The 23,815-nt window shown below is 43.5% G+C and overlaps 1 protein-coding gene across 2 annotated transcripts in view; it reads right to left on the bottom strand.

Moving 5' to 3' along the window:
- Positions 1-2,121: 2,121 nt before the first annotated feature.
- The window catches only part of NR1H4 (nuclear receptor subfamily 1 group H member 4), a 59,967-nt gene continuing 38,273 nt past the window's right edge, over positions 2,122-23,815 (bottom strand). For both annotated transcript variants that reach the window (XM_008064690.2, XM_008064691.1), the window contains exons 7-9: positions 22,351-22,497; positions 6,085-6,198; positions 2,122-2,737 (exon numbers count right to left, since the gene is read on the bottom strand). In XM_008064690.2, the coding sequence (XP_008062881.1) occupies positions 2,499-2,737; positions 6,085-6,198; positions 22,351-22,497 (500 nt within the window). In that variant the 3' untranslated portion in view covers positions 2,122-2,498. The remainder of the gene's footprint in view (positions 2,738-6,084; positions 6,199-22,350; positions 22,498-23,815) is intronic.

Here is a 23,815-nt window from a genome sequence, read left to right as displayed (position 1 = left end):
CAGCCTGGGCAACAGAGTGAGACTCCAACTCAAAAAAAAAAAAAAGCCAGCTACCCCTTTCATCACAGGAAGGGGACTCAGATGGAGGTTACCACTTATAAACCAGAAAGATCGCTAGACACCGAATCTGCCAGTCCTCTGATCCTGGGCTTCCAGAACTGTGAGAAACAAAATTCCTGTTGTTTATAAGAGACCCAGTTTCTGGTATTGTTCCAGCAGCCCGGATGGACTAGGAGGAAGGTCAGAGCAGAGTTTCTCGACCTCAGCACAGTGACCAGACCACACCAGATGCCAGTAGCATCCCCATCCCCCAGTGGTGACAGCCAAAACTGTCTCCAGACATTTCCAAATGTCCTTGGGAGACAGTCACCCTCACTTGGACCTGGGGCGGAGGCGGAGGGGGGAGAACAGGGAAACCATCTACTTCCCCTTTCTCCATCCTTTCTTCCCTTCTCGCTTGGTTTAAGAGAAGGTAGACCCTGGGAAATGCCTATTAGCTGGAGGCCTGGAATCTGGCGGGAGGCAAGCGGGTAGAACTGGAAGGTGAAGGGTCTCAGCAGCTGCCTGCTCTGTCGAGAGAGCTGAGCGTCTTTGCTAAAGCCAAGGCTCATCATGGGTGGGGGGCATGTACCCAGATGTGCATTTCAGAAGAAGATCACTCTAACAGCCGTGCAGAAAATGGTCCACTCCAGTGCATGTCAGAGAGGGGGAGATGCCCCTCTTTCTTAGCATTTTCATTTGTACTTTATTTTTGCCAAAAGATGCTCCTATGACCCCTGTCCCTCAGAAACCCCAAGGGTTTTAGAAACTGCCTCAGAAACCAGGAACAAAAGCCAAATATGTATTTCTTACAGCGTCACAGTCAGTTTTCCACGTGACAAGCATGATTGCTATCACAAGGTCTCAACCACATAAATAAATCCAGACCGATAGGATTAGGCGTCTACTTTCGGCACAGAGGGATGTAATCTGGAGACACCGAACATACCCACTTCCCCCAAACGGTGTCCATGCTGTCAGGCGTCTGGGAGTTAACTTCCTTCTTAAGCCATTTCCTCGCCATCCCACTCCCTGTTGGGCCTGCAGCTCCCACTTACTCTTTCATTAACCCCCTCAGTCCCTGAAATAGTCCAGCTGCCTCTTCACAGCCGGGAGACGGGAGCCGGGGAGACGGGAGCCGGGGAGGGGCCCTGCACTGGGCCGCCCCCAGGTTACCAGGGTCTTTATGATCCGCACAATTCCCCACCTTGCTCCTGCTGCTTCTTTCACCTTGAGCCCTTCCCTCTGACCTTGACCCAGCTGAAATCCCCCCTCCCTGAGACTTGCTCAGTTCCTGGGCAGCCCACCCTTTATATAACTCCTACCAGGGGGTTACTGGCTACACCATGTAGCCCACAGAGCTTAGCCCATGAATCACTTGCTTAGTGAGATCTGAAGACATTTTTGTTGTACCCTTCCCACTGACCAGTTATTTTTATAATTCCAGAATTGCCCTAGTATTTTGATAAGGAAGAAAAAGGGAGGGGGGAAGCCTCTTTTCTTGCTTAGCTGACTTCAGGAGAAAGGGAGATAGAAACCCATTACTCATAGAAAGTGTTTTATTGTATTCGCCCAAGAATACTGAGGAGAAGAATGCAACAGTGTAACAATGGAGGAAGGAAATGAAGTAATTCCTGCTTGGGGGGGAAGCATACAACAGCTGTGCGCCCAGATGTAGGAGTGTTTTCAAAAAGCAAAACAAAAAAGAAAAATGATGAACTGCATGCACCGACGCCCACAGTGAGCACTTTTCAGAGAGCTCAGGGAAGGCATCTGAATAGGTCAGTGCTGCCTCAAGACCTACACAAAAAAGAGATTGCTCGAAGGAATATTTCATATGAAAAATCACAGCTTTCCTATATGCTGCCTCCAACAGGAACCTCAAAGAAAAGGGACCTCAGAGGCCTGTAACAGATCAATGAACAGTACTCACCAGGACTTTTCCAGGGGTGAGAAAAGAGCCATTTATGCTGTCAGAGTGCTTCTTTCTGTAAATTACTCCCTTGGGTTCAATAGGATGTCTTTCAGCATTTAAAGAAATGAGAGTTTGTATGTCTGTGAAATTTTTATCCCAAAGAAAAGCCTGTGGCCATTATGTTTGGTTTATTGCCAAAACTGAATACAACTCTTTAATAAAATATACGTAATGTGGTAAGATGAAAAACAAAATGAGATTCTTCCTCGTCTGACAGATAGAATTGAAGCAGCAGTCGATCTAGCGAGGCAGGCCGGGCATGCCAGTCAGAACGTAGGTCCCTGAAGCCTTGTGACATACAGTGCAGAGAAAGCAGCTCTATCTAGCCCGTAGTTACAGGTGTGGAAGTTACACGTGTAATTACAACATAAATATTCGCCAGGATTTCTCGAGTGAGACCAGGTTCAAATGGAATAAAGGAGAGTTGTACATCAGATTCATATGACGAGGAGGCACGGAGCCAGGCCCTCCCCTGCGGGGCTCATCACTGCACATCCCAGATCTCGCAGAGAAGCGGGGTGAACTTGTGGTCGTTCACCCTCCACGACATCAGCATCTCGGCATGGTGGTGATTGAACGTCCGCAGTTCCGTCAGGCGGCCCAGGAGGCAGGCGAAATGCTGGGGGTTCTCGGGCTGGTGAATCTTACACAGCTTCTGGAGCACATCAAGCAGAGGTTCCTGAAGCTTCTCCACGGCCTCTCTGTCCTTTATGTATTGTCTGTCTGTTTCGAAGTTTGAAATAAAGTGACACTTAAAAGGGGAAAAGCATCAGCTTGGCATAATTATACCAGTGTTAACGTTTTGTTTTGTTTTGTTTTGTTTAATTTACTTTTTTTTTTTTTTGAGTCGGAATCTCACTCTGTTGCCTAGGCTGGAGTGCAATGGCATAATCATAGCTCATTGCAGCCTTCAATTCCCAGGTTCAAGCAGTCCTCCAGCCTCAGCCTCCCGAGTAACTGGGACTACAGGTGCTCATCATCACACCCAACTAATTTTTTTTAATTTTAATTTTTTTTTTTTTTTTAGAGATGAGGACTCACTATGTTTCCTGGGCTCAAGCAAGCTTCCCACCTCCTCCTCCCAAAGTGCTAGGATTATAGGCGTGAACCACCACACCCAGCCCAATGTTAACTTTTTTGAAGTGTAAATTTACAAATGTTATGCACTTAAAATATATACATTAAGTTGTTCAACTTGATGAATTTTTACACACCCACTCCTACACCCAGGTAATTATAACTAGATGAAGACACAGAAGATGTAATGCTCCCCGGATGCCTCCCTAAATTCCCCTCCTTCCAATCAAAACTCCTTTTTTTTTTTTGAGTTGGAGTCTCACTCTGTCACCCAGACTGGAGTGCAGTGGCTGCTCCCGGCCACCGCAGCCTCGACCTGCTGGGCTCCGGCGATCCTTCCGCCTCAGCCTTCCAAGTAGCTGGAACTACAGGCGCGCACTACCACGCCCGGCTAATTTTTGATATATTGTAGAGATGAGGTCTCGCCAACTTGCCCAGCCTGGGCAATAGAGTGAGCTCCTGACTCAAAAAAAAAAAAAAAAAAGTTTAAGGTCAACATTGTAATTATGCTTTACGAATCATGGACATGGCATCACTTACTCCCAAATTATTAAAGTAATCTAAAAATATAGACAAATTTTATGTACAGAGGTATTCATTTCAACATTGTTTAGAATTTAAAAATTGAAAATATCCTGAATGTGCGAACATATGATAAAGATTAAGTAAATGACTGTGCATTCACACAATGGAGTATGATACATGTCTTACAACAAACTTGACCAATATAATTTTTTAATGACTTTGGAAAAGACATTTGAAGAATATAAAAACTTAGGGAAAAGTTCTCTATTATGTTAAAAAGTGTCTAATTAGCTGGGCTCGGTGGCTCAGCCTGTCATCCCGCGCCTTTGGGAGGCTGAGGTGAATGGATTGCCTGAGCCCGCGGGTTCGAGACCCGCCTGGGCAGCGAGACCTCATCTCTACAATAAATCAAAAAATCAGCCGGGCGTGGTAGCGCATGCCTGTAATTCCGGCTACTCGGAAGGCTGAGGCGGAAGGATCACCGGAGCCCAGCAGGCAAGGCTGTGATGGCCGGGAGTGGCCACTGCACTCCAGTCTGGGTGGCAGAGTGAGACTCCAACTCAAAAAACAAAAGTGTCTAATTGTCATTTAAGTCCTTGCTCAAATGTCAACCACTTGGAAAAACCATCAGTGACCACTAGTCAAAAGACCATTTTTAGCCAGGTGTGGTAGCTCACACCTGTAATCCCAGCACTTTGGGAGGCCAAGGCAAGAGGATTGCTTGAGCCCAGGGGTTTGAGACCCATTTGGACAACTTAGCAAGACCTCATCTCTACAATAAGTCAAAAAATTAGCCAAGCATGGTGGCATGCCTGTAATCCCAGTTACTTGGAAGGCTGAGGTAGAAAGATCACCTGAGCCCAGCAGGTCGAGGCTGCGGGCATGCCACTGCACTCCAGCATGGACGAGAGTAAGACTCCTACTCCGAAAAAAATTTTTATTTCTGGCTACTTTTTCTCTTTATATTCTCATCATTATATATTTTTTGTAGCATTTACCACCATTTACCACCTCCCCCAAAATTGTCTCCCATTGTTTCTTCATTGATTACTGAAAGGAGGAACCCAGAGAAACTTGGAATAAACTTAGTTCACATTTTGCCTCAGCATAACCATTTTTGCTTAGATTGACATGCTTTGAATCTAGCACAGGTTAGACATAGATAGATACATTCCCAATAGGCAGGTTTTAGGAAGTGTTCAGACAGTTTACTACAGGCCAAGTTGGCAGCCCACCTAGGCAAATCTCCATTAGACACAAGACAAGGACAGCCTAACCTTTCAATTCACGGTTTAGCATAATAATCTCTAAGAAACTTTCAGGCCCCTTAACTGGTCAAAGCCATAGAAATTATAGTTAGACCAACTTTTTGCTAAGAAGATTGTGAATTAGAAAAGCCTGACAGGTCTCTTGCAGGAAAAATCTCTCCCCTTAACTCCTTTCATCTGGCCTATCACCATGGCAGCAGTCATGTGGCTAACCCACCCATCTGCCTGTTGTCCATCACCTGACATCAGTACCTGTACTTACCTGTCCCTTTGTGACGACGTGAAGCAGACCACTGCCCAATCTCTTTAATGACCTTCCCCCATCAAGGGGAATGGTTGAAAGGACTCAACCACGAGTAACCAGCCACCATTGCCAGGCCATTGCAGCCACTGCCTTTCTAAGCTATGGTGTGGCCATGTGCTCTCTGAGCTTTGGCCCCCTCCCCTATCTTGGGGAGGTAAATCTCCTCTTTCTAATATAGCTTGAAATAAACTGTATTTTCTAATCTAACTTCTGTGCAATTCTTTGCATCTTTTTTTTTTGGAGCTAGAGTGCGGTGGCACGCTCACGGCCACCCCAGCGTCAACCTGCTGGGCTCCGGCGATCCTTCTGCCTCAACCTTCCAAGTAGCCGGAACTACAGGCGTGCACTACCACGCCCGGCTAATTTTTTATTTATTGTAGAGACAAGGTCTCGCCAAATTGCCTGGGCTGGTCTCGAACCCATGGGCTTAGGCAATCCACTTGCCTCGGCCTCCCGTAGTGCTGGGATGACAGAATGAGCCACCGAGCCCGGTCTCTGCATCTTTCATGCAGCACTGGATCGCACACCAGGCGCCCACACTCCTAGCGGGCCGAGCTACCATTCTGGAGGACCCCACTGGGAGTGTGACCTAACAATTACCTTTTCCACCCTACTGGAATATAAGCTGCGTAGGAGTTGTGTCCTGTTGTCCCCAACGCCCAGGGGCATGTCTAGTACATGGTAGGTGATCAACATACATTTATTCCATGAATGACTGTGATTTGTGAAGAAAAGACAGAAAAAGGGCGCTGAAATATTAACAATAGCCCAATCTGAATGGTAGAATTATAGACCATTTAACATTTTCTTTATGCTTTTGTGTTTTCCAAGTTTTCTTACTATTACGCAGAAGAAAAACAAACGACATAAAAACTTAAAAATAATACTGATCTTACCTGGAGAGAGGATAACAATTGCTGTAAGCAGAGCATATTCTTCTTGAGTCATTTTCAATTCCCCAATACTTTTATAAAAGCTAAACATCGGTGTTATGTATTCATCAGAGATACCTATGGGCAAAGTTGTAGAGTCGTAAATTTTGTAGAGTAACATTTTAGAGTGGCTGAAAAGTGTAAAACTAGAAATACATTATACATACACACATGCATTAATTTTGCACCTATATGCACATTAAAATAATTACTATAAGAGGGAGGAACCCCCAAAAGCAGAATTTATTGATAAAAAATTGTATATTTCCATGTTTAAACTTCAGTCACTTCAAAGTACTGTCCATTGGATGCAGTACACCTATCAAGATACTTTTTCCACTGCTCAGAACAGTTTTTGAACTCATCAGTTATGATGTCTTTTAGTGCTTCTGCTGTTTTTTGTTTCACCTCTTCCACATCAGCAAACTGTTTTCTTTCGAGGACTTTTTTCATCCAGGGAAACAAAAAAAGTTGCGGCGGCGGGGGGCACGGGGGTCATGCTGTTTTTGGTAAACGCACAAACACATTGAAAGAATCTTAAAAAAAAATTCACTGAACCTGAACGCAGCCTCTCACAGCAATGCTAACTGGTGCCCTGATGCCGGTGGGTTCCTAAATACTAGCAGAGGAAGCCTGTACTACAAGGGGATTGCCTTCCAAAAAACAATTCTGTTTTTTGGGTGTCCCCACTCATATGTTACAAGGCCCAGCCAAAGGAAGGACATCGCAAAGAAAACTGGTTAACAGGAATTTGCAAAGTACGGACTCACCAATGGCTCTAGTCTTTGATTCCTGCAGTATCTTCATGGAACACGGGCTGACTGCACTTGGCCCCCACTGGCCTTCCTGTCGCCGTTTGACTCCCTTGAATCCACCCTCTATCCAGACACCAGAAGAACCTTTCCAAAATTCAAACCACACGCTTTCTCCTCATTTCTTGCAACTCTTCAAAAAGCCTCCAGGGCTTTTGGCATAAAGTTTTGATTTTCTATCTTTCCCTCCGCCCCCCACAACTTTTTTTGTTTCTCCAGTTGAAAAAAGTCCTCGAAAGAAAACATTTTGCTGATGTGGATAAAGAGACCTCCACGGCCATCCCCTGCCTATCTCACCACTCACAATAATGACTACAGGAGTCTCACAGCGTATTATGCAATGTTCTAGGCACTTATTATGCTGTGATTCATTTAATATTCCCAAACCCCATGAGACAGATACAGAGAGGTTATGTAACCAGCCCAAAGACACACAGCTGGTAAGAGATGAAACTAGGATTCAAACCAAAGCTGGCGGGCTCTGGAGTCCTGGCGCTAGCTGCGTCGGGGCTGACCGCCTTCCTATAGCTCAAACACTCCTCCTGCCACCCCTGCCACGGTTCCCCAAACAATTCACACTGCCCAGGTTTTGCGCATGTCGTTCTCTCTGCTTGGAAGATCTTCCTTCTGCTTTGTTTAGCTCACTCCTCTCGGTAACTGGAGACTCTGTGCCTCTTCCTCCACTCATGAACGAATGCTAGTCTGGGGCCTAGCCTGTGTTTTGCTTTGCTCTGGAAGAGCCTTTGGTCAGGGAAAAACAAAACAAAACAAATGATGATGTAATGTATGGATTAATGAAGAGGAGGATACGTTTCCAAGGATTGGTCCAGATGAGAAGAGACTGTTCTGTTCCTTCCCAAACCAGATCTAGAGCCAAAGAGCTCTGGCTGAGCCCCACAAGAGTAAAATGACCATCGCATGGTGGAGAACATGAGTTATCAGAAAGTCCAAATCTGCAGCTTTAGAACAGTCCGGAGAATCTTCCCCAGGTGCATCTTTGGTCTTTTCCTCTCCAGTCGAAAGACCCAACTCTTCGCCCATTGATTTCTGAGTATCTAATTGACCCCAGTGGGCGGCATTAACAGCAGTGTCTTCGTGGAATATTTACATCGTACGGAAGAGTGCCCTTTATCCAGCTGCTACAGATTGAACTGAATATCCATGACCAAACTGAATACAACTTGGAATTTGAGTCTGCGAATGCCAGACCCGCTTCCAGCAAACAGTGGTTCAGAGGTTATGAGCCAGCTGTTTGAAATCGCACTCTGTTCCTGGATCTTGGGCACATTACTTGAACTCAGTAGGCTTTAATTTTTTTATCTGTGATAGTCGCCATGTATAACATACTGTATACACCAAAGATCAGTAGCATTGCATGATGTAACATAGAAGTATTCAGCACATACATGGTTCACAGTAAGCCCTCAATAAGTATCAGTAAGTAATTGGCGTAATAGCGATTTTTATTGTTCAAGAGAACTGAATCAACACATTAGTTCTTCTTAGCCTTAGATTAAATCTGTGTACTTTTATCTCTACAAAGCCATGTTAGTTTTCTTTGAGAAAAAGAAACATTCTGCAGACTTCTGGGAATGAATATAAATTGACTGATCAGTGATTTGCCTCACTTTTTTTTCTATGTATTGAAGCTAAAGTCAGACCTGTATTTTCTTGGTAAGGTTGTTCTTTTTCATCTTCAAAAAATGTCAATCATTTTATGCTTCAGAATTTGGGGACTACACCCACTGGTTTTGGTTACCTAAAATAATAACTTACGGCTATGTCATAACTTTAAATAGTACATGAAGCTTTGGGGATAACATTCAAGATAGCTGGTTTGAAAATATTAAATTTGGGTTCATGCCTGTAATTCCAGCACTTTGAGAGGCTGGAGTGTGAGGATTGTCTCAGCCCAGGGGTTTGAGAACAGCCTGGGAAACTTGGCAAGCCCACGTCTCTGCAATAAAATTTTTTTTAAAAATTAGCTGGGTGTGGTGGTGCCCACCTGTGGTTCCAGCTACTTGGAAGACTGAGGCAGAAGGGTTGCCTGAGGTTGCAGTAGCTGTGAGGTTGAGGTTGCAGTAGCTGTGAGCATGCCACTGCACTCCAGCCTGAGTGACAGAGTGAGACTCTGACTCAGAAAAAAAGAATCCTACCTTAAAATTCTTGAGGAGGAAGAGTTGAGAAATAGTTCCCAGCCTCCTACCTAGCTGCTTGGCAGTTCTTGAACTCTCTGTGAAAACTCTACCATCTTTTCTATGCAATGAATATAAGAATTCCCATTAGGCTGTAATAAGAGCCCACATGACTGTTATTACAGTATGTTATAAATGTTCTATTTTATTATTAGTTATTATTCATTTCTATTTTTTTTTTCCTTTTTTTGGAGGGGGAAGGGAGGTTGGGATCTCTCTCTGTCACCCAGGCTGGAGTGCAATTGCTCACCGCAGCCTCCACCTCCTTGGCTCGGGCTATCCTTCTGCCTCAGTCTCCCAAGTAGCTTGGACTACAGGCATGCACCACCACACCAGGCTAATTTTAAAAATTTTTTTAGAGACAAGGTTTCACTATATTGCCCAGGTTGGTCTCGAACTCCTGGGCTCAAGTGATTCTCCCATCTCAGACTCCTCAAATGCTGGGATGACAGGTCTGAGCCACTGTGCTGGGCTGAGGCATTTTTCAATAGGTCACATTAATCTGCTCAGCTAGGCAGCTGAGGTGGGAAGATCGCTTGAGGCCAGGAGTTCAAAACCAGCCTGTGCAAACAAGCGAAACCTTGACTCTGATTACCTGATTTTCTACTTCATTTGTCTTTCTAAATCCTCACTCACCCTCCAAAGATGTTACCTTCCTTAGCTGTCTAATTACAGGTGATAATGTTTGGGCAGATTCAGGTTAAAATGTTTATCATGAATGTTTCATCCAGTGCATGTTGTCAAAACCAAGAGTAAATACAGAGAAAATATAGAAAACAAATATTAGGAGAGTTTATAAAAGTAATTTTTCTACAGGACAGATCAAATATAAGTCTGCTTTTGGAGTTAGAGTCAACAGTCAGAATTAGCCACAACACCATAAGCGAAGGGTTTGTGAACCTCTAAGGTAAAAAGCGTAACAATAGCATCCTCCTGAAGGGGGCAGCCTTTTCCTATTTTCCTGTTCTTTCTTCCTGAAGGCAAAATCTGCTTCATTTTTTGCTCGAGTGACCCATTCGCTGATTTTTGGTCACACGGTGGGGCTATTTTCTAACTTGTAACCAAAAGACTTTGATGAGAAAATTTGAAGTTGCAAAACACCATTTATGTGTCTGTTTCTTGTTTCCCTTCCAAAAAAAAAAGAGGACTATGACTGATAACTTATTCATGATGGGAAATATTCTTTGAGAGAATCACAATTTGATAGAATCAACACTATACTGCCTTAAGCTGTTTCAAATGTCAAATGGCTAAGTTTTCTAATAAACTTTCTAGTCTTAGTTGGGAACAAAAACAAAGCTGTGTGTGTGTGTGTGTGTGTGTGTGTGTGTGTGTGTGTGTGAGAGAGAGAGAGAGAGAGAGAGAGAGATATGCCAGGGTGCATATTATATAAGATACATCTGATGTTATAAATACTGCTACAATGTATTATAATTGGCGTTCTCAAGATAGACTGGGCATCTTGTTAAAAATAATACTATTTGCGAAAGCCATATAACTTGAAATGTTTTCTCTTACTACACCACCCTATAGCATAGAGGTTAAGGTTTGAGCCCGACATGGCACACAAAACCACATCTGCCTTTTGCTTTTCTTTCAAACTGAGCTCTCGCCATCCAGTGGTCTCCTCTGAGCTAATGACACTGATCCTTCTAGGCTCCTTGGTGTGTGGCCTACACAACTTATCTCCCTTTTCCCATCCTGCCCTGTGGCCATGTGCTGTATGGAGACACATCCCAGCTCCAGCCCAAGGCCGGCCGCTGCTGTTCTCGCTTCCCAGATTAGAGGTGTGTGCAGTCGGGGACAGTGGTGCTATTCTGGCCCACGAGACTGAGGGGAAGGTCTACCGGAAAGCCCCTGGGAAAGACTCCCACACTCAGAAAGACACCATCTCTTCTTCCTTTGGCCACTGCTGGGCCTGGATGGGACACCTGTTCGGAACTGCTGACCAGCAGGAGGGTCAGCCTGTGGGGGAAGGCTGACACGCCAGTGAATGCAGCAAAGAGGAAAAGGACCTGCATTTCTGATGGTGGGTTGAACCCTTAAATCAGCCAGTTCTGCCACCACTGCTCCTCTGGGTTTCTTGTTTGAGCTAATGCACTTTCCTTACATTTTCAGGCCATGTTGAGTTGGATTCTGTTACCTTCAGCCACGAGTATTCTAACTGACAGTTCCCCTAACACATAAAATTACGGCTTTATGTTTTCCTGCATTTTTCCTGATCTACAAGGCAGGACCCTTATTAGGCTAAGGCACCCCACCCCACCCATGTTTCAACGTCAAGTTCAAAATTTGCTTTCCCCATCAAAGTTGGACTGTATAAAAAAATGTGGTACATATATACAGTGGAATATTATGCAGCCATAAAGAAAGACAAACACATGGATTTCACAGCAACTTGGATGGATTTGGAGTCGATCATACTCAGTGATCTATCACAGAAACAAAGAACAGAGTACCATATGTTCTCACTCATAAGTGGACCTTGAACGATTATAATGCTATAAGAAAGAGATTGGCAGTACTGGGAAACTTTCAGGGAAGGGGGGTGAGATTGGCAGTTGAGGGAAACTGCTAGGGGAGGGAGGGCATACCTCATCAACAAGGGTACCTGCATAATCAACATGTGTATACCTAACCCTGAAGTGTACCCCACATCTTGATAATAATTTTTAAAAAGGTGCTTTCTCTGTGGAGCGTTCCTTGTCTCAGAGAAGAACCAGTCACTTCCTTCTCTAATTCTCCTGCACCTGTCGCAATTTACACCCTTTCTTCTTACTAGAGAGTGAGATGTCATGTATATTTTACAGGAGTGGGGACTGCATCCTCAGGGCCTGGCGTGCTGCCTGGCCCTGAAGGGGGCTCCACAGATGTTTCTTACTCTTCTCTGCACCTTTTTTGTTGTTGGAGTTTCACTCTTGTCGCCCAGGCTGGAGGGCAGTGGCACTCTCACGGCCACCGCAGCCTCGACCTGCTGGGCTTAGGCGATCCTTCCGCTTCAGCCTTCCAAGTCATCTCTGCATCTTTAGCAACTGGCATCCTACTAGAGACACGGCAAGAGATTCACAGGTGTTTGTTGAATGAATCAGCAGTAGTATGTTTTGCTGAAGATGGCGTTGTTGTGAGACACGCTGGGGACAAGGGATGCCATTGAGACAGCGGAAGCATTCTCCTAGTGTTCAGAGATGGGACCCTGACCTCTATTTCAACTCGAAACTCTACCCAGGAGTGTTTCTATATTCTTGACCCTAAGGAAAAAACTGTCACCAAATGAGCAACTCAACAAAGAACTACTTTCAATATAAACTATTTGATTTAAAATATTTAATAAATGATATACTTCTCATTAGTCCTGATGGCTAAAAAGCATCTGGCCAAATTGTCTCTCAAGTTAGGAGTTGCCAGAGTTTGGGCTGCCAAGTTCCAGATTCTTCTCAACAATATTCACCAATGTTTGTGTGCCTAATATGTGTCAGGCAGTCAGTGGATTAATTGAGGAGGCAGATACAGTCAGCTATCTGGGTCTGTGGGTTCCATATCCATGGATTCAACCAACCACAGATGGAAAATATTTAGAAAAATATTGTGATTGTAATAAACACATACAGACTTTTTTCTTGTCATTCTCTAAACAATGCAGTATAATAACTATTGACATAGCATTCACAATGTATAAAGCATGGAAAGTAAGCCAGAGATTGTTTAAAGTATAAGGAGAATGTGTATAGGTTATATGCAAATACCATTTTATGTCAGAGACTTGAGCATCCATTGCTTTTGATGTCCAAGAGAGGTCCTGGAGCCATCCTCCGTGGATATAAGGGGCTACTGTACATAGCAAATACATAATACGCCACACTGAGCAAATGCCAAGGGCTTAGAAATACAGCTAAGGACAATGGATTCTGCACAGGGACATGGAAACAGCGTCACCTTGTACTCTTCAATGCCTCCTCTTAACTTGAAGATAGTTTTTTCCTATAATTAGAGTCCCAGATTTGTCTAGGTCAAAATTATCATGTGACCACTTTGGAAAGCAAATTTCACTTAAGCATCTACCTTTCTTATAAATATTCCGCCATTTTTTGGTTTTTTCTTTGTTTTTTTCTTTACATTTCCAATCTTTCTTTTGAAGAGAGTATCTGAACTGATAATCAGTTTAGATTTGTGTCTTTGAAGAATGTAGTTCTGACAACTCTTTTTATGTTGTGCAAGTTGTGAAGAATGCCTTAGTATGATGATGGTAACTAGCTACGATTTTATTACTCTGTCATCTCCTTTGACCTCTTGTCTCTATCCATTTTATCCTTTACTCAAAGGCAGTTTGAAACTGCCAACTGCTGCTCATACTTGATCCCTCAACTGAAGTCAGGAACCGTGTTTCACTGGGTCCTTCTGTTCCCTGCTAGCCAACAGTTGGGCTTATATTCGATCTTGGTGGACGACAGGTACAATTATGGAGAGAGTGCCAGGCTTTGAGTTTCCTGGCACTCTGCTTGCCGAGGGTGAGCAGTATGCCCTGGGACAAGCTACTGAACCTCTCTAAGGTCGTTTTCTCCATCTATAAAAAAGCAGTATAACACTTCCTGGGGGCCACTAGGAGCAGCGTTAAAGGGATATATGTAAAAACAGACACTGCAAAATCGCAAGATACATTGTCACGCTGATAAATACTTACCTAATTGAAGATTTTATTTATGTCTCTTGTGGGGAACGGAAAAAAGTCAAAAACTACTATAAATTTTAGGGGGTAGTTATATGTGAAATGAGTAGAACAAGTTGCTTTGACCTGTGGGAGATTATTGCTAATTTCCTTAATGTTAAAATAAAAACTCATGGCGGCAGACAGCAGACACTCTTGCTGCTGTCCTGCCCATTGTGCCTTCCTTCTCTTTAATAAATCTACCTTTCTTAACTAATATATATATTATTACTCATTCACTGCTACTAAATTTATTTCATTCCCATCATGTTTTGCAGCATATGACTATTCCTACTTTTATTAATATTTCCAGCTTAAAAATCTAGTTGTATTATAATACTTCATTAGGAATAAAATTATTGATGCACAAGAATTGTATAGAAACAGCCATATCAGATATATGTTCTAAAGCCTCAATTAGCATAAATAAACACTGTAACTCTCATTAAGTAAAAGCATCTCAGGAGACAGTATCTTTGTGTATGTAACTGGGATTTAATAATAGCGAACAAAAGAGTCTGAATTTGAAGAACAGCAAAAGAAACTCACATTATATTCTTTAAAGAGTTTCTTGGCATAAACAGGGTAACTTTGAGACGTTATGTTACTCTGGAATTAAATGTACAATAGAAATAAGAATGTGTCATATTAGCATAAGAATAAAAAGCTATTCTGAAAGGTCATCTTGCAAGGTTCGGTTTTTATGTGGTGTGTGGAAGAGGCAATGTTCTGAAAATCCACTGGGAGAAGCAAATTCATAAATATTAATAAATGAAAGATCATTATAGATAATAAAATATGAAGCGGCATATGAATTCGGATGTTTTTTATGGTCACAATGTGTGACTATTTGAGGAAAGTATCTTATTATGAGTTAGACACATATTATTTATAGAGGCATATTTATTTACAAAGATCTTCTTCTGGAAAACTTTACTCTTCAACTTTTCTGAAACTTGAAGAATCAAAAGTTCTGAAACTTATGAAATTGCAAGCAAGGTCTTTCTCTTTTTGATTATTTGTATGGTAAGTGGGAAGACCCTCATCATTTCTCTCCTCACTATTGCATCAGTCTCTTGATAGCTCTCTCATCTCAAGGTGTGATGAAGAAGTTAAGTTCTTGCCAATGGATGTCAGAAGTTGTGTGCACCTTCTGGATCGTTCCCTGACAGGAAGGGGGCATTGCTCTTTTCCGTTCTTTTCCCTACTTACTTTCCCTACTGGTTGGAATGTGGCTGTATCAAAATGATGGGGAGCTATTTTGCCCATGAGAACAAAATCACTGCTTTATGGGTGAATGAACAGAACACAAGGACATTATGACACTGCCCTGTCAGTCCTGTTCTCCTCATGCCCAGGTTATCACAAGATAGAAACACATTTTCATCTTGCTTAAGTCCTCTTTGTTTTTATTCTCTGTTACAACAGCCAAACAGAACTCTAGCTTAAATTATGCAGGATGCTCTACCGTGATTATTTTCTTTCATATATCTTTCCCCTAGAAGACGAAGTCCTTGAGGATTCTGGCCTTGTCTTATTCATCTTTTGCAACCCCAGTGTACCTGGCCCATAGCCATATTTAATAAAAGTTTGTTGGGGGAAAAAAAGAATGAACAGATAAACAAATACAGGTCCTGGTAGAAACAGATCTTCCATTGCACTGGACGGTGACTCTACTGGCAGTTGTGAAAATGATAGAATTCTAAATGGACTCGGGCTTATTAAGGGAGAGGAAAAGGGCTCATGGGTTACCACCTCAATGGGTTACCACCTCAAGAAATATGGGAAAGTGTTCTGAAATGATCATGTGAGTCACAAAGGATTAGCTGTCCTCAAGGTTTAGGGGATGTCTGCGCGTAAACCTTGAGGACAGCCAAAAACTACTATACAACTATGACTATGACTGATCATCAGAGGTGTTCTTCAGGCAAAAAAAAAAACCAAACAGATGTTTTAAAGTGCTTAATTTGATTAAAGGGGAACTAGGACACTTGTTTCTGCCTGTTACAGGTAGCTGATGTGTTGCAGAGGCTCCAGAAACATGGGGCAGCCAAATTCAAGGAGCCTGGGTGCAGACACCTGCCTGACTTCAGTCTTCATGGTCAGAACCACTCCACGTGCCCCAACAGGCTCAGCTCTGGCCCAGACTCAGGACACTATGGGGAGCCCCATGCCGCATCTAATTCTAGAAGACTGGCTCCAGCCTTTGTTTTTTATGGCAATTCTGTCTTGACATATTGACTAAGCTTGAGGAGTCCAACATTCGCTAAGTTTGACCACATTTACTTGAGCCCCGACTCCTAGGGCATGTTCTTGAAATCTACCTTTTCCAGCGAGAAAGAGGGGAATGGAATATTGGAAGTTTGAAGAGAGAGAAGAAGGCATGAGATGGTTTTCCACAAGAGTGAGAGTCAGTTGTGTAGGGAAAAGGAATAAGTGAGCAGTACTGAGATTCACCTGAAGTATGTGATCATTAGCTTAAGGTAAGCCAATCATACTGCCTCAGTTCTCAGGTTCCAGCACAGAGTTGTGTTCGGGCAGGGAGGTGGTTTTCTCAGGTGAGAGAAAGACAAGGATTGAGGACATCCAGTGAGTAGGAGGTGATCCTATGAACTGATGGACCATGAACCCTAAGCCAAGTCTTGAGGGAAGTGAGGCAAGGCTTTTAAAAGGTTGTTGAGTCGATGGCTAAAGGGCTAGTGGATGGAAGGGCAATGAATGGAGTTGGGGTATGGGAGAGGTGATCTAGAAGGTCAGAGGGCAATTTCAGAGGGATAGGATGGTTGGGACTAAGATTTTGGAACAGGGAAGATACTAGCATTAACAGGATCTGGGGGCTGGTGTATGACTCATAATATCCACCTCAAAGAGTTATGAAGAGCAGATGTGTTTTTGTGAAGCCTGATGTTAGCCACAGAAATGGACCACTCAGATCTCCCTTGAAGAGATCCCACAGTTGGGAGTGTGGTTGGCTGACAGCCTCTAGCTGCTGCCCTTGTGAAAGCTGAGGACATACTTAACCAGCCTTATTCCAGCCCATGACTGAGCACAGTGGGTATGCCAGTGCTGGCCCGTTCGGTAGGTACCTCGGACTTGGTCCTCTCCATTGGCCTAGCTGAGACTTTCTCAGATTTGTGCTGTCCTCCGAGGTTTTTCATACCCAATGCTTTCTTCCCTGTCTCCTTGCACAGATGTCAGCGTGGCGGTGTAAAGATTCTCCCTGCCCATACCTGCTTCCTCCCTATCAATTCTTCAGAGGTGTTTCCCCCAGTTAATCTCTGGTACAATTGGTTCCATCTTCATTCTGCTTCTTGTAGGACCCAAAGCTCACAAAACACTGGGAATAGAGCCTGACACATATGAGGGGTGAATAATAATCTTTGGGTGCTACTAATAGATCTGTGTATTATGTGTATACACACACACACACACACACACACACACACACACACACACACATTTTATAGGGTGCATTCTATGCACCTTTTGGAAAACCCCTTTTTTCCTCTCTCTCAGCTGAACCAGAGTGGGGAGGGACCCAGCAACTCAGGGGAAATGAATTACATCGTGGAAATGGCAGTGCTTGACTTGGTCAAGACCCAGGAGATCTGATGGAACAAGACAAAGGTGAAAACTAGAAGCCAAGCACCCAGGGGAGAGACAGAGAGAGAGAGAGAGAGAGAGAGAGAGAGAGAGAAGGCTGGATAACCCCCCTTGATGTCTGCCACCAACACAGCTCCACTCACATGGCAGACACTGCACCCTTTGTTTTGTTGTCTGGCACCTGAATCAACTTTAAAGGACTCATCTTTTAAGGGGGAGGAGAGAGGGCACAGCAGCACTTCCACACCCAGACTGTCTTTTTCCTTCTACACTCACATGCAAAAGAGGTGCCTGTTCACCAAATTCACTTCCCATCAGCAGGGCCTACAGAAATGCGATCCAGGGGAACAACCATCTGAAAAGTCAATAAATGGACCAGCTTCATGGCTGCAGACAAGCCTCCATTCCCTCCCTCACTCATTCATTCATTCATCTGTTCATTCTACAGATTTTTGTTGAGCACTCACTCTAAGCCAGGCATGTGCTAGGTACCTGGGATAAAATGCCAACTCAGAAAGAGGAAGACCCTGCCTTACGATGTTTTTAATATTAAGATCCAGGCAGGGGGCCGCAGAATAAGTATTAAAGTTAGACATGATTTCAGAGATAAAATGGGTTTTAGGGTCTATTTCAATAGCTTCTAAAGAATAAGGCATGCAGCTAATAAGCAGCGAGCTGGATTCAAGCTGGGTCCCACACTCCACACTGTTCATCACCACTGTCTCCTGACAAATAAACCCAACACACACTAACTAGAGTAAGATCCTTTGAGAGTTGGAGACCTATCTGCACAATGAACAATATTTTGTCATATTCAGTCTTCATTTCTTTGTATTTTATTCTTTTAAAAACAAATGGGTTTGACTCACGGATTTTCTCAAAGAGGGCACACAACAGTCCATGGGAGTCGGAACAAACATGTGACCAGGTGAAGCTGGTGACACTTGGTTCAACATAGGTTGACGCCACCATCATTTTCTGTATAAGGAGAGAACTACAAATCTACATTCAATGGCCTAAACCAACAATTAGGTTTGTGTACGTGAAAACTCAACCTGTATCCTTTAACTATTTCCTAAGTTGAACTGTCAATGACTGATCACAGCTTTAAAATCAGGACACTTAAGTAGCTGGTTGAGTGACTGGATAAGCCACCAATCAGGAAAATTGAATTAGTTAAGAGGAAAAAAGGCCAGGCTTGGTTCAGCCTATAATCCCAGCACTTTGAGAGGCTGAGGCAAGTGGCTTGCTTGAGCCCCCACGTTCGAGACTAGTCTGGACAACTCGGTGAGAGCACGTCTCTACAATAAATAAAAAAAATTAGCCGGACATGGTGACACATGCCTCTAGTTCCAGCTACTTGGAAGACTGAGGTGGAAGGATCACCTGAGCCTAGCAGATTGAAGTTATGGTGGCTGTGAGCATGCCACTGCACTCCAGCCTGGGAGACAGAGTGAGACTCCAACGAAGGAGGAGGAGGAGGAGGAAGAAGAGGAGGAGGAGGAGGAGAAGAAGGAGAAGAAGAAGAAGAAGAAGAAGAGTATGACTTGTAGAACTGACTGGTGCCTTAGAGGTTCTCTGATTCAACCTTTTCCACTTAGCCTAAAGACACACACACACACACACACACACACACACACACACACACACACACACACCACTAAGGCCCAAAAAAGGCAAGTGATAAAATCTGTCCAGGACTGGAATCCGTCTTTCTTGACATCATAATGTTCAAGGGTGACAAGCTGCAGTGATACATCTCCCATCTCTTTTCTCGCCTTCCCATTTCTTCTGGCAGCAAGGGCTACATCTCTGCAAACTCTTGCCCCTAACAGGTATCTTCCCTCCTGGCTTATCCTAAACTGCTGGAAGATGTGGGAAGCCTGATTTTGATGTTTTCCCTCCTCTGCTCAAAAACCTCCCACGTCTCCCATTACTTAGGAGATTAAATCAAAATAGCCCAGTATTCAAGTCCTTCAACGGTCTGGTTCTGACTGTTTTTCCTTTTCATTTCTCTTTCGTGTGACCCGCCGTCCAAACGACTCAGTTCCTCACTCTTCTGGGTGCACATTTGCTGAGGGCTCTTGCCACTCTCCCTTGGGTGCTCTCCTGCACCCCCACCCTGGGTACCCAAATCAAATTTCAATCCAGCCTCAAGTCCCAGTTTCAATGCCCACAAACCACTCTGGAACCCTCCCAGCTAGAAGCCATCCTCTCTCAGTTTTCTCTGCTACATCATCCTGTTGTGATGTACATTTCATTTCTTCCGACTGGACTGTAAGCTGAGGGAAAGGAACATGCTGGATTTTTCTCTTCATTGCCACCACGGTACCTTGTTCTTAAACATTTGTTGGATTAGTAAAGTCCATGAATAGTGCATCTTTTCAAAGTGTGTGTTTTTAAAAGTCTACCAGTGATGCTAGCTTAGTTTAGATTTAGTTTAACTAGGAAGAAAAAAAATAATGATTATGGAAAGACTGCTCTTAAAAATAATTCTCAATTTTTAAATCATTTTATTTATATCACAGATGGAGTACTGCCTGAAAATCTTCCTTCCAATTTCTAGTCCAACATACTGGTTTTGGAGAAGATTAAGATGACTGACATGAGGCAGCTAGAGTGAGTTTCTCATACAGAATGAACCCAGATAGAGTTTCCTCAGTATACAGAAAGAAACAGGTCCAGCAGCACACCCCACAAGTCCCCAAAGGAGTGATGATAGCCACTTAGAGCAAAGAAGAAGAAAAAAATCCACTGACCTGGGTTGGAACTGGCCAGATTCTTGCTGTACCACCACAGTCCAGCACAGCCTCGATACGCGGTGGGAAGGGTGAATGAGGGTAATTCAGGAGTTCTGTACTCCTGCTGTGAACTTGCAGGGATCCCTGGGCCTCATGGTACCCCAGTCCTTTATGGGAAATCTCCCTTCCCCACAGCCACCCTCCACAGTGAAGTGGTGCAGAAAAAAGGCCTTGAGAATTACCAACAGCCATTTCCTAGGAAGTCAACCCTGGCAGGATGGAGCAGCTGCTTTCAAGCCAGCTTGGGAGAGACCAGGCCCCATGGGCAAACTCTGCAGCTGCAGACAGTTCCTGGTAGTATGGGTTGCCTGAGACCATCTAAGGCCCCCCGAGGCCAACTGCACCTTGAAATTCAGATTGCAGATTGCCTGAGGCCAAGGCAAGAGCCAGGAGAATGTGTTGCCATAGAAACCCCTCACTTCCCTTGTGAACTCTTCTGGGCCAGCTCTGCCCAACAGCATTACCCCAGTGGCCTGGGACTTCCACCTAATCCCCACTGCAGTAGCCAAGAGTGCACACTTGTGGGGTGTTTCAGCTCCTTTCTTCTGCACTATCCCCTGAAGGCTCAAAACAGACGTTGTCTCCCCAGAGCCCTGCCCTGGGCCTAGGCTGACTGAGCATTCCCTTGGAGCAATCAATACTCACCAAGGAGAAACCGTACAGCCACCATCACAACTGGCTTTCTTCTACAAGCGCTACCTCCTGGATGGAGGTCAACAGTACAACTGGACACATCGGATCCAATACCTCAGCTTCGGGGAAGGCATGATCCCAAGCACCAGCTAACAACACTTTCCAAGCCACTCCAGCCATGCAGGATGCCTTGAGCCAGTGCAAGTACACAACTCAAGGCTGTCATAGCTGGCAAGTGAGAAACTCATCACACCAAGGCTGTATATAACCAAGGGAACCCTATGTCAGCCCCCTGCCAGCCTCAAATAAGAAGAAACTGTCTACCCAGCTGAGAAGGAACCAGAAAAATAAATCTGACAATATGAAAAAACAGACTTCTCCAACATCCCCAAAAGACCACTCCAACTCTTCAGCAATGAACTCTAGGCAAAATAAAATTTTTGCAATTCCAGACATAAAATTCAAAAGGTTGATTATAAAATTGGTTGATGAACTTCAGGAGAAAGTTGAAAACCAACATAAACAAAAATTTAAAACTCTTCAGGTCATGGATGAAAAATTATCCAAAGAACTAGACACCTTAAAATACCAGTTTTAAACTTGCTTCAGCCAATCCTAGAATGATAGTACTTTAGAAAAAAAGATCTTGAGAAGTCAACTCATCTCATTGGTTTCCCTCTCAACCTATATATGAACTCTTTCAGGAAAACCAAACAGAATTCCTGGTGATTCATCCTGATGTCTCTTGGCCCTCCCTATCATAGTCTTACTCCATAATAAGCCAAACTGAGTAACTTGTGCTATTGCTTTGCCTCTTGAGAGGCATAGTGATCAAGACCCAAGCCTAGTGGTCAAGACCCAAGTCTTCTGAAATCAGCCTTCCTGTCTGTCTCTGGGTAAGTTATTTAACCTTTCTCTATTCTAGTTTCTTTATCTGTAAAATGGAAATAATGAGTGTTTATTTCATAGGATTTTCACAAAGATTTGATGAAATCACATATGTGAAGTATTTAAAACAGTATCTGGAACCTAATAAATGACATAAAAATATTACTGCTGCAATTTATTCTTATTTTATTTTGAAAGGGATGAATAATCGTTAGTCTTTCATACCTGAAGGTTTTTAATAAATAAATATTTTTCTAGACTGTATAGTCCCAGTTCCTTTGTGCTCCTTTTAAAAATTAGACTAATTTTCTAATCTTTTCAAAGAGTCTTCCTTGGGCCCTTTATCTTAGTACAGCAGAGCACAGTAGAGTATTTCTTAGTGCATAGAGTATTTCTAGTTTTTTGCTATTATAACAGGGATTTTTGAACCAAGTCTCTAAAAGTCCCATTTACTTAACATATACCTTTTTAGAACAATTCTCTATGCTGGGATACAGTGAGCACATAACATTGCACAAGACAGGCAAGAGCCCTGCCTTCCTGGGTGTGCCAACTTTACTTGCACATATTATTTTACCATTAACCAAGTCACTTACCACTCTTTCGAATTCTTTCTTCCAACAGGTCAACATGTCCAGCTGGAAGCTTCTTGTTGAAAATCTCAGCTGAACGGAGAAACATAGCTTCAACTGCAGACCCTTTCAGCAAAGCAATCTGATCCTCATGGTCCAAAGTCTGAAATCCTGGGTAGAGATGATAAGCAAACTAGTATCAAGGAGTTGCATTTGTATAATAATACTGTACCTTGTATATGCATAATGATATTTCATCATTACCACTATCTCCATTGATAAAACATTCCCATAAATTGATTTTGTAATCATTTTACAGTTGAGCATTCTAGCTGAGTAAATAAGCATCTATTTTACCCCCAAATAGAAGCTGATTTTTGTCTTTGTTGAGTAGGATTTATTGAACAAGTTGGGCAAAAGATGTCACATCCACACCAGTTGCATATATTATGGCAGAAGCAGACTGATTCAGATGAAGCCATCTTCAGAAACTAGAGGTAGGCAGTTCTCTTTGAGTCACTGTTTTAGTCACACCTGGTATAACAGACTCAACTTCACAGAATGGAAACATTCATAAGTTAGAACAAAACTTCATATACATCAGGAATATTTGGCTGATTTGTGAGTCTTTAGTCAATCTAGAGAATGGGTAGCATTTTCCAAAAGAGTTGGTCAAGGTAGGTCATATTGAGGTGTCTGCCAATATGCCCAGGACTGCACCATGACAGGTGGAGAAAATCAGAGAAATGTGGGAGGAATTGCCAGCCTGAAGGAATATAGCACTGCCTGGAAAACCCAAAGTCCTGTTCAGGCTCATATGGAACAGTCCCTAGTAGTCTCTCAGACTCATCTCCTCCTCTCCCTCACTTTGTTCTAGCCACACTGAGCCTCTGGCTCTGCTGTGACCACACAGCCTGCTTTTGCCTCAGGGCTGAGTGCACTTCCCAGAGACCCTCACATGCCATGCCCCACTCACTCACTGCAACCAGGTCTCAGTCCCAGGGCTCCTCAACCTAGAATAGTATTCTTCAGCACCCATGAGTCCTACCTACTTTATTTCTGCTCCTAGACATAATAGGTACCCAGGAATTACTTCTTGCATAGTCAAATGACTGACTGAATGAATGAATGAATTAGTGGAAAACACACACACACACACACACACACACACACACACACACACACACAATCATGAATAGAGATAAATAATAACATTAGGGTCTAAACGGCTCAGGAACGGATTAGCTAGCAATGGGAGTGTAGAGAAGAGAGCAATGCTGGGGATTAAGGGTCATCGTCCTGGAGATCATAAGTGCTTCTTTGAGGGCAGGCGTCATGCCTCACTTCCCTCTGGGTCTCCAGCACCCTGGACAGTGCCTGGCACAGGCTGTGCTCCAGAAACTACCAGATGGAATGATTCGATTTAGATTTTCCCAGATTATTCTTGCAGTTCTGGTATTATATCACTAATATTACTATTTGTAACAAT

The sequence above is a fragment of the Carlito syrichta genome, unplaced genomic scaffold (genome assembly GCF_000164805.1).
Source record: "Carlito syrichta isolate Samal-C Ts95f unplaced genomic scaffold, Tarsius_syrichta-2.0.1 Scaffold307930, whole genome shotgun sequence".
NCBI classification, from domain to species: domain Eukaryota; kingdom Metazoa; phylum Chordata; class Mammalia; order Primates; family Tarsiidae; genus Carlito; species Carlito syrichta.
The sequence above is the reverse complement of the archived record's forward strand: the minus strand, read 5'-3'. Positions and strand labels throughout refer to the sequence as shown.